The following is an 11,207-nucleotide window of genomic DNA, read 5'->3' as shown; positions in this document are numbered from 1 at the left end:
TGAGAAGGTCAGCGTTCCTCAGCGCGATACGATAAGGTGAGGACGAATAAAAACTGAACTGGGGTCTGGAGCTGTTTTGGCAGCCAACGCATGCACACTTGCACCATGGTGCATGGGTGCCTGTGGTGTAGGCAGGATTGATTTTGTGTAGGAAGGGGCACCTTCCTGCACAAAAAAAATCCTGAGAAGCTTTCTTCTCTCTCTATGTGTGCTGCAGAAGGGGAGGCGTATCTTTATGGCCCATTCCCAGCTTAAGCAGGTTTGGTAAATTTGGTAATGCGTCAAAAACCATGGGAGTTGCGTGGGAACGCCCATGGAACGCCTCCCTTGCGCAGAGTAATGCAACGCATCGATTTGAGCTGCATTGCATTACTCCAGATTTTTTAAGCCATTCAAAGCCACGCAAAGTGGCTTTACATGGCTTCAAAAATATGACTTAAGGTTTGTGTCATTCTTGCACCACGTTGTGTGGTGCAAGAAAATCACAAACCGGGTCTTAAATATGGCCCTGAGTATAGTGGAAGACTAGGGATATATCTCGTTGATTACCTCGGTAAAAAAGTGATTTTCCTCCTAGGCATTTGCAGACAATAAAAAAGACAACACATAAATACCCATATTTATCTTTATAAAACATGGTGTGCTCGCTCAACTAATGCTTGCTGATGGAAGCCGGGTCATGGCAAATGAAAAAGAACCGTCAACTTGTTTTACTTTTCAGGGACAACATACTCTAGCTCAGAATAAAAAGAATACAACTGCCATTACTGCTTTTCTATGCCAGGAATGGATTTGCCTTTATTTCTTCCCTGCGTGCTGGCGGTAAGCGCTCCTCTCCGTCAATGTTCCTCACGAGGTGAACACGGTGTGCGCGCGGTCTATTTTGACAGTTGGCCTTGGGCTATTATCTGTTTGAATTCACTATTCTGAGGCTCCAGAACATCATAATAAACTCTGTCGGCATTGAGGTTTTCTCTGATGAATAACAGATCCTCGGTAGGGTACTTGTCATCTTTTCCTGTCCATATGGTTAAACTGTACCTGCATTAACACAAAGAGAAAGAACGAAACGTCATGCGATGAATTCAACATCCGCAGTGAACACACACAATAGCGATCTATGGAAAAAACTCGAACTGCCCATTAACAAATAATAGTCCCAGAAGGAATCTTCAGTTCGTTTTGACATGTAGTCATCAGAAAACACAATTACATTGTGTAATTTCGTGATCAAGGTGACACCTACCATCCATATATAAGCTGAAAATCTCCATGCCATGTTTACGCCTGAGATTTGCACATATGTCTAACTTTGCAGAGATTTAAAGACATTTCCATTTACTCTCCTACTGAGCTGAACTTCCCCCTGAGTACGGTCATGTGGACAACCCTCAGGAGTAAAGGTGAAGGAAATGTGATTCTGGCCGAGTAGTCATTTCAACATGAGCAAGTGTACATCGGGCTGAATTGTACCTGGGGAAATGCCACTGCATTTTACACACTGTTGTAGTAGATAAAAAAAAATGTATGTTAACTTTCTTTCATCACAAGGTTAGGCATGGGAATGTAGCCTGAGAAATATACATGCAGGAAGTAATGAGAGAAAAAGTAAATTCCATACATTATAGGCACAATAGAGACCTAGACATATCATTGCTTAATAAGAAGATTGGGTATAATCATTAACATATATAACATATGCAAACATACTACAAACATCCTAAATCAACAAAACTTTGAAAACCCGATAAATCAGTGACATAAACCACACCATGTTACCCTACAAGAGGTCGAGGGTACGTGTCATCATAAGTCTGTTACCCTACCAGGGATCGAGGGTACGTGTCATCATAAGTCTGTTACCCTACCAGGGATCGAGGGTACGTGTCATCATACGTCTGTTACCCTACGAGGGATCGAGGGTACTTGTTATCATAAGTCTGTTACCCTACGAGGGTACGTGTCATCATAAGTTCGTTACCCTACGAGGGATCGAGGGTACGTGTCATCATAAGTCTGTTACCCTACCAGGGATCGAGGGTACATGTCATCATAAGTCTGTCACTCTACAAGGGATTGGGGGTACGTGTCATCATAAGTCTGTTACCCTACCAGGGATCGAGGGTACGTGTCATCATAAGTCTGTTACCCTACAAGGGATCGAGGGTACGTGTCATCATAAGTCTATTACCCTACGAGGGATCAAGGGTACTTGTTATCATAAGTCTGTTACCCTACGAGGGTACGTGTCATCATAAGTTCGTTACCCTACGAGGGATCGAGGGTACGTGTCATCATAAGTCTGTTACCCTACCAGGGATCGAGGGTACATGTCATCATAAGTCTGTCACTCTACAAGGGATTGGGGGTACGTGTCGTCATAAGTCTGTTACCCTACCAGGGATCGAGGGTATGTGTCATCATAAGCCTGTTACCCTACAAGGGATCGAGGGTACGTGTCATCATAAGTCTATTACCCTACGAGGGATCAAGGGTACTTGTCATCCTAAGTCTGTTACCCTACAAGGGATCGAGGGTACTTGTCATCCTAAGTCTGTTACCCTACGAGGGATCAAGGGTATGTGTCATCATAAGTCATAATAGAGATCGAGCTCCAAAGTCAATACTATCCAGAACCTGCCAACCCTCTACTCCAAGTGATGACATGACGATTCACAGCATATGCCAACACTCTTTGACATCTTAGTTTAAATCTTTTTCCTCTGGTGGTGGCGGTTTCGTCTCAGTTGTTAAGTTATGAAGGTGAGAAGAGCGAAGGAGGCACAATTCGCAAGTTCCGAGTATACCAGAAAAATATCTGTAAAATTGTACTGGGCATTCGTTTGGAAAAGGTTATACCAACTCTCCCAAAACGTTGATCCTGTTTGTCCAAATTGTGATATTATTTCTTTTTGTTTAAAACTCTTTTTATTAACAAGCTCGAGAGACCATGCCATACATTAGCAATTGCCACAAGTACATCAGGTAACAAATACAGAGAACTGGAGACAACACATTCAAATAAAGAGTTATCAGGTGTGCTAACCGTCATCACATCGCTAATCCCCCACACCCAGCCCTCTATACCTCCACCACGGCGACCACATTTTTTTACATTTTTTGGCACAACCCCATCTTTTATACACTGTTACCTCGGCCCTCTGGCACCAATCAAGATCCCGTTTCTATTCCTCCACCTGCGGGGGTGAGGGTGCCCCCCAATTCCTTGTGATATTGCGCTTTGCCACACCCGCAGTCAAAGCCAACCATAGTCCCACGTATCTGGACCAGTCTGCCTCACCTCTGATCATTAATAGAAGCCATTTCGGGTCTAGTGGCACAGGCTTGCCCACCACCTCTGATAATCTCAGTGACTCCCCTCCATGTGATATAATTTCTCAATGTTATATAGCTCCATGTTGTTTAAATTTGGTAAGCTGCAACATAACAAAAAGGAAGTTTAAATCTTTTGTCACCTTTTTCCAGTTCTGGGTGGAGCTCAACCAATAGTGGACTGTTCCTCCTTAATATGCAACTAGCATATCATGGGGGCATGCAGACACCCCTGAGATTTCAGTGATCTATTTCTGCTTCCTGGACTGGTGATGTGATCGGGTACTTTATGTACATCTTTAAGCCAGAGACCTAAAATATTTCAACATAATCAGAGCTTAGCTGAGCCTCACTAATACTGCTTTCTTGAAGTTCTTACAGATCGTGATTACTTAAGGAAAATCTTCCTACACCAAAAGCAGGCCATGTTAGGAGACTCTGCAATAGATAACTAATTTTATCATCTAATATCCCCATCATTAACAGATTTCTAAAATGTGCTAATGAAAGAAAAGCATGACAATCTTCTGAGATGGACAGAGAAGTGAGGTAACTGGGCAGGACTATTCAAAAGATATTGCCAGGACTTTGCATAATAACCATAAAATACTACCTCTGGTAAAGTTGCATGCCCAATCTGCTTGGATTACCATATTCAAATACCACACCTTCCAGGATAACTAAGTGGAAACCAGTAACTTTTGGTTCGGTGGTAGATGCACAGAGTCAGTATCAGACAGGTACATATGATTGTCAGATGCCCACTTTTACCAAATTCCTGAGGTAGCAGCTGTCTGCAAAGAGTCTATTGGCAGGGCTAGCTTTTCATGCTAATCTAATTGCAACATTTTAGAAGGCAAAGTGTTATGTTCCAAAGGCAGACAAGGGACACTTGAGGTCAGTTTATTGACAGAGAAACCCCCCACACAACAGCTTTACCAGACACAGCTGGAACCAACTGTTGTACAGTCCCCAATGGCCATGACAACAGCAATGGAACACTAGATACATTATAAGGGAGTGCAGCCCCAGCCTAGCTGGAACAGTACAACACAACACATCTCCCCACCTTACATATAAACACTAAACCCCACAAAAGAAACAAAAGACCAACCCAAAACATAAACAAGAGAAGCTAGAAGAAGCAGAAGGTATACATAGAATACTCAAAAAACATAGTCGCCCAAATAGGCAGGAGCTCTCCTTTCCCTGGTCCCCATCAGGACTCGAGATGAGCCCACAGACTCATCTCAACCTCTTGCAGCCACAAATTCACCATCAGCTCCAGCATCCTCACCAGCCCCAAAACCATCATCAGACTGTGCCCCAGAAAATTCTTCATCACTCATCAACAGCCAAGGTGAACATAAACCAAGACCAGCTTCCTGTTCAGGAACCTTCTCATGCTCACCACCTAGTCTTTGATACACTGCCACACGCCTCAAATTCAAGTTTGGCCATTCTCCAATTTGACCCAATTTCCACCAACAGCCTTGACTTTGAAAGGACCCTTGAATTTACTCAAAAACTTACAGTGACCCCCAGGCTTAACCTTGACCCAATCACCAACATCAATGAAACACCTACGTTTGTCCTGTTTGGCATTAACACCACATAAAGCTGGTGTCTGCTGCATCCACGATGGCACCAATTTGGTACCTGGAGACCTGCCGTGCATCAGCTCAAGAGGGCTCTTACCCAAGTTTCTATTAGAAGTGGTGCAATAGGCCCAGAGCATTTCACTAACGGCACCCTGCACTGACATACCCGCACTATGTGCCAATTGCATAGAGCCTTTCACCATTCTGTTGATTCGTTCAACTAAGTCATTGCCCTGCGGGTTGTACAAAGAGTAACAAGAATGCTTGACTCCCACAGAATCCAAAATCTTGTTCATGTCAGCAGATGTCAATTGTGTGCCATTATCAGTAAGGAGTACGGAAGGGAATCCCTCCCTCTTGAACACATTCCTCAAAACACCAATTGTAGACGCAGTAGTGACACACCTCATAAAAACAACCTCAACCCACTTAGACTTAGCATCAACCAACACAGCTGCAAATCTTTCTTGATCAGGTAGAAATGCAAAAGGTCCAATGAAGTCTAAACGCACCTTCTCCCAAACCATCCCACCCTCGTCGCCTAAATTGTTATGTTCCAAAGGCAGACACGGGACATGGTTTCCTCTTGAGGTCGGTTTATTGACAGAGAAAACCCCCACACAACAGCTTTACCAGACACAGCTGGAACCGTACAGTCCCCAAAGGCCATGACATCAGTAATGGAACACTAGATACATCATAAGGGTGTGCAGCCCCAGCCTAGCTAGGACAGCCTAAGTACAACACAAAACAAAGGAACCACCCTGAAGCACAAACATCGGACCAGAGGGCATCCGGTACAACAGGGTCTCTGGGGAGACACAACGTGATCTGGATGTCCTGGCTTTTAAAACACATTGTGCCAGAAGAATTGGATAAGTGAAGTAACGATCTTCTACTGATCGGTTGCCATATTTTGGTCTACTACAGCGGCCGTCTAACTTGATTATGGCATTAATAAGATGCATTTCGATGTAATAGATCAATGATAGGTGCAATAATTTTGTCTCGTTTCTTTGTTTTGCTAATGAATCTAATTTTTTTAAAATAACTCTTGCTGTGGCCGTTAAAAAAGAAAGACTACTGCTCAGTGAAAAACATAATTATTGTGAATCAAATACCTACTTAAAAGCTTCCACAAAGTTTAGAATACGCAATTCCAGATCATTAGATGAGATAGGAGAACCGGGCATCCAATCAATCGAGGAGATATAGATATATATATATATTTTTTTTCCTGCCCGAAATAAACAACACTTTCGTTACTGGATCGCTGTGGCCCGTACTTCTGTGAATATATATTCATATTCACATCAGGATCCCAAAGGTACAACCATTCACAGGAACGGCACAACACCAGGAAACAGACTCTGTGGGCAAAGTTCAAATAGAGTGTTTGTTTATTCAAACATCAGATGTCCAAATGACACGTTTTGGCCGCCAGACCTTGTTCACGTAACAAACCTTTTCTCAGCAAAAGAAAGCAGTTTCATCCCGACCTTTACAGTCCAGATGCCTGACGCGTTTGGAAGTTACTTTCTTCTTCCTCATAGGCATTAGTGTTCACACCGTACACCTTGAGCGAACATGGGGCTACAGGGGGAACAGTTCCTACCGATATGCAGGCACAGCAGCGCAATAAATGTGAAGGCACAATTCCGTTCCGAGGCCCACTGGAGGGCTTAATTTGTCCTGGAAATAATGTGTTAGCACACAGAACCCACTGGAGAGAAATTACTATTGGCAAAATGAACTATGTATCTCAGCGTGCATGGAGTCCCAAAAGCAACTAAGGACGGCACACCGGAGGCTGATTAAAGCATTAGCACGCATAAGATAATGTTCAGCCAACATCACGGTGTGAACACTAATGCCAATGAGGAAGAAGAAAGTAACTTCGAAACACGTCAGGCATCGGGACTGTAAAGGTCGGGATGAAACTGTGCTTTCATTGCTGATAAAAGGTTTGTTACCTACTTGTTGTGGAGTGCGCTTTCAAGACAGAAGAGACTTTTGGGAAACATATATATATATATATTTTTTTTTTGGCTATGTGTGCGCCACCTAATATTCTAAGGGATATTCTAAGGTAAGGAATCTATCACTAGCTAATGTCTCTTACAGATATATCGTTACACAAGTAATTAACTTGTATACGCATATATTATATATATATAAAATGTATATATACTTACACAAGTAAGTAACTTGTATACGTATATATATATATATATATATATATACACGTATACGAGTTACTTGCTTGTGTAACGATATATCTGTAAGAGACATTAGTTAGTGATAGATTCCTTACCTTAGAATATCCCCAGACGTCAGGCTGGATCCGGAAAGTTTTTCTGCTTAGCAGTACCTCTGCGCCCCAGTAGGTGGCGTCCTGCGGCCCCACATCCGTCACTGGCGTCATAGGCGCCGAGATGACGTCACGGAGAGTACTTAGGCGCCACCCATGCGCGCTGACGTCAGTTCTGCACACAACTATTCTGTGCTGAAACGCAGAGCCATGTAAATGTAAATTGTAAATTGATACTTGTATAGCGCACTACTCACCCGCAAGGGTCTCAAGGCGCTTGTACGAATACGGCTGTGGAACCCATCCTGGCTTTCCCTGTGAGGTGTCCACTCCTGGGCACCCCCAAGGTGGAGGCCAGGCATCCTTAGCGTTGTGGGGGCCGTTGTGGAGATTAAGCAAGCTATTGCCCAGAGTTGCAGAGTGGGACTCCATGATTGGAATAGGCACCGAGGCGAGAATTATCAGGTCCGTGGAATTTTGAGCCCAAGACTCGCCGAGGTGGGGAATTGAACCCTGGTCCCGGGCTAGACCTCTGCATCAGGGTCTGCCACTCTAACCATTGAGCCACACTTCCCCACAGTTGACAGTTGGTGCATAAAACTAGGGCCCTAAAAGGGGGATGATCTTAACCCTAGTAACCAGTTGGCTGATCGGGGAGGATGGGCGGTGTGGTAAGGAATCTATCACTAACTAATGTCTCTTACAGATATATCGTTACACAAGTAAGTAACATGTGCATCTGAAAGAGACACGTTAGTGATAGATTCCTTACCTTAGAATAGCTACCCCAGCAATACCAACCCCGGTGGTGGGTTTGCGAACAGGATTACACCAGAAAGTCACGGAGCACAGAACGGCCAAAGAAGCCGTCTCTCCGGACCTGACTGTCAAGGCAGTAGTGCTTGGTGAATGTGTGCAGCGAGGCCCACGTAGCTACCTGACAAATATCCTGTAGGGGGACACGTGTCCTAAGGCAGTAGTGGCTGCTGTTGCCCTGGTCGAATGGGCACGCAGCTCCACAGGAGGCTCCTTCTTGGACAAGGAGTAACATGCTTTGATGCACAGAACGACCCACCGGGAGTTGGTCCGTTTGTGCACCACCCAATCTTTCTTGGCGCCCACGTAGCCAACAAAGAGTTGATCATCCTCCCGGAACTGCTGTGTACGCTGCAGATAGAATGCACGTGCACGTTTTGGGTCCAGACGGTGGAGCCTCTCCTCTTCCCTTGAAGGATGCGGAGGTGGAAAGAAGGTGGGCAAAGTGATGGTTTGCCTGATGTGGAAGGGCGTGACAACCTTTGGCAAGAAAGAAGGATGGGTCCTGAAAACCACCTTGTCCGGATGAACAGAAAGAAAAGGAGGTTTAGAAGAAAGAGCCTGGAGCTCATTCCCTCTCCTGGCAGAGGTGATAGCTACCAGGAAAGCCACCTTGAGAGTAAGAAGACATAAGGGACAGTTATGAAGGGGCTCAAAGGGTGCGCACATCAGAAAAGTCAAGACAAGATTCAAGTCCCACTGAGGCATTATGAAGGGCACTGGTGGGAACATATGGGTAATGCCTTTAAGAAAACGGTTAACAACTGGGGACTTAAAAAGAGAAGGCTGATCTGGAAGCCGTAGAAAGGCAGAGATGGCCGAAAGATAACCTTTGATAGTGCCCAGAGAAGAGCCCTCCTGGGCCAAAGATCGAAGGAACAGAAGAACCTCAGAAAGCGGGACAGAAAGGGGATCCACAGTCTTAGCTGTGCACCATGCCACAAATCTGTTCCACCTACAGGCATACACTGTTTTGGTGGAGGGACACCTGGCTGTCAGAATGACATCACAGACTTCAGGAGGAAGATCGAAAGGTGTCAACTGTCGCCGCTCAATCTCCAAGCATGGAGGTGGCATCTGGACAGGTTCGGGTGAAGGACCGTCCCCTGCTGCTGCGACACAAGATCCTCCCGAAGAGGCAGACGGAACGTGGGGTCGATGCTCATACTGAGTAGCTCGGGATACCAAACTCTTCGAGCCCAGTCCGGAGCCACAAGAATGACTTGGGCCAGGTCACGCCTGATCTTCTTAAGCACTCTGGGCAGAAGTGGTATAGGCGGAAAGGCGTATAATAGACCGCAGCTCCACTCGCGATGAAAAGCGTCTGTGAGGGAGTACCGCCTTGGAAATTCCAACGCGCAGAACCAATGACATTGCGCATTCTCTTCGGTGGGGAATAGATCTAACCAAGGCTCTCCCCACTGCAGAACGAGACCTTGCGCCACGTCAGAGTTCAGACGCCATACGTGATCCACCATGCACCGGCGGCTGAGTTCGTCCGCCCTGGTGTTCAGAGAACCTGCAAGGTGTTAAACCACAAAGGTAATGCCTTGATGTTCCAGCCATGTCCAGAGGCGCAGAGCCTTCTGACATAGGGTCCACGACCCCACCCCGCCCTGTTTGTTGCAATACCACATGGCGGTGGTGTTGTCCGTGAACACCTGCACTACACTTCCCCGTACAGAGGGAAGGAATGCCATCAGTGCAAGCCGGATCGCCCGCAGCTCCAGAAGGCTGATATGGAGCCGGGACTCCGCCGGAGACCCATGTGGCAGATCTACACCTCTCCCGTGTGGCCTCCCCATCCCAGGAGGGACGCATCTGTCACCACTGTGTGCTCCGGTTGGGGAAGGGAAAGGGATCTGCCACGAACCCAATTGCGATTCGTGAGCCACCACTGCAACTGTCGTGCAGCGCCCTCCGAGATCTGGACGTGATCTGACAGGTTGCCCTGATGCTGTACCCACAGGAACTTCAGGTCCCACTGCAGAGCCCGCATATGCCTTCTGGTATGCATCACTAGCAGGCTGCAGGAGGCCATCAGGCCCAGAAGCCGGAGGGTCATGCTGACTGAAACCCGGGATAGAGACTGAAAGAGTGGAATCATAGCCTGAATATCCCAGACTCGCTGCTCGGGAGGATAAACCCGAAATAGTGTTGAATCCAGAACCGCTCCAATGAAGGGGAGCTTCTGAGAGGGACTCAGGTGTGACTTCGGCACATTGATGGAGAACCCCAGCAAGTGCAGGAGGTCGTCCGTAAACTGGAGGTGGGTGACGACTGCCTGGGTCAAGCCCGCCTTTATCAGCCAGTCGTCGAGGTAGGGATAGACTGACACCCTTGACCTGCGCAGATGAGCTGCGACCACCGCCATCACCTACGTGAACACCCAAGGGGCACGGCCGAAGGGGAGCACGGCAAACTGAAAATGCTCCTGGCCCACCGTCAACCACAGGAAGCGCCGGTTGGCCGGCAGGATGGGGATGTGGAAATAGGCGTCCTGCAAATCCAACACCACCATCCAGTCTCCAGGGTCCAGAGCAGCCAGGACTTGAGACAGAGTTAGCATTTTGAACTTCTCCTTCCGGAGGAAGCGGTTGACGTCCCGGAGGTTCAAGATGGGGCGTAAGCCCCCCTTGTCCTTCTTGTGGACCAGGAAGTAGTGGGAATAACAACCATTCCCTATTTCCTGACCGGGAACGCGCTTGATGGCCCCCTTGGCCAAGAGGGCCCTGACTTCCTGACGGAGAAGAGCCAAATGATCCCCAACATGCGGTGGTACCGAGGTGGCATGGCTGGAGGGGAGGACAGAAAAGGGAGCGAGTAACCGTGACAGATTATCTGAAGCACCCACTTGTCCGAGGTAATTTCGCACCAGTGGGGAACGTACCCTGCCACCCACTGGCTTGGGGTGCTCCCTGAGGAAGACTTCAAGGCGGAAGCAGCAGGGGTGGAGGTGGACTGACCCGCTCGCTGGTTACCAGACCCGCCCCTGCGGAAGCCACAGCCGCGGCCACGCCGGGGCTGGTTATGCACAGGTTTAGTGGAGGAGCGTGTTTGGGTGATCTTACCCTGTCCACGAAAGGAACGAAACCCAGACTTGGCAGGGGCCTTTGTGGAAAGACCCAAAGACTAGGCCGTGGCGT

General features: G+C 47.1%; 1 protein-coding gene across 2 annotated transcripts in view; it reads right to left on the bottom strand.

Annotated features, from left to right (window-relative positions):
• Positions 1 to 607: 607 nt before the first annotated feature.
• FAM151B (family with sequence similarity 151 member B) overlaps positions 608 to 11,207 on the bottom strand; it is a 564,366-nt gene continuing 553,766 nt past the window's right edge. For both annotated transcript variants that reach the window (XM_078675308.1, XM_078675309.1), the window contains one exon: positions 608 to 1,041. In XM_078675308.1, the coding sequence (XP_078531434.1) occupies positions 879 to 1,041 (163 nt within the window). In that variant the 3' untranslated portion in view covers positions 608 to 878. The remainder of the gene's footprint in view (positions 1,042 to 11,207) is intronic.

Source organism: Lissotriton helveticus, chromosome 2_1 (genome assembly GCF_964261635.1).
Source record: "Lissotriton helveticus chromosome 2_1, aLisHel1.1, whole genome shotgun sequence".
NCBI classification, from domain to species: domain Eukaryota; kingdom Metazoa; phylum Chordata; class Amphibia; order Caudata; family Salamandridae; genus Lissotriton; species Lissotriton helveticus.
This window is presented reverse-complemented; position numbering and strand designations above follow the sequence as displayed.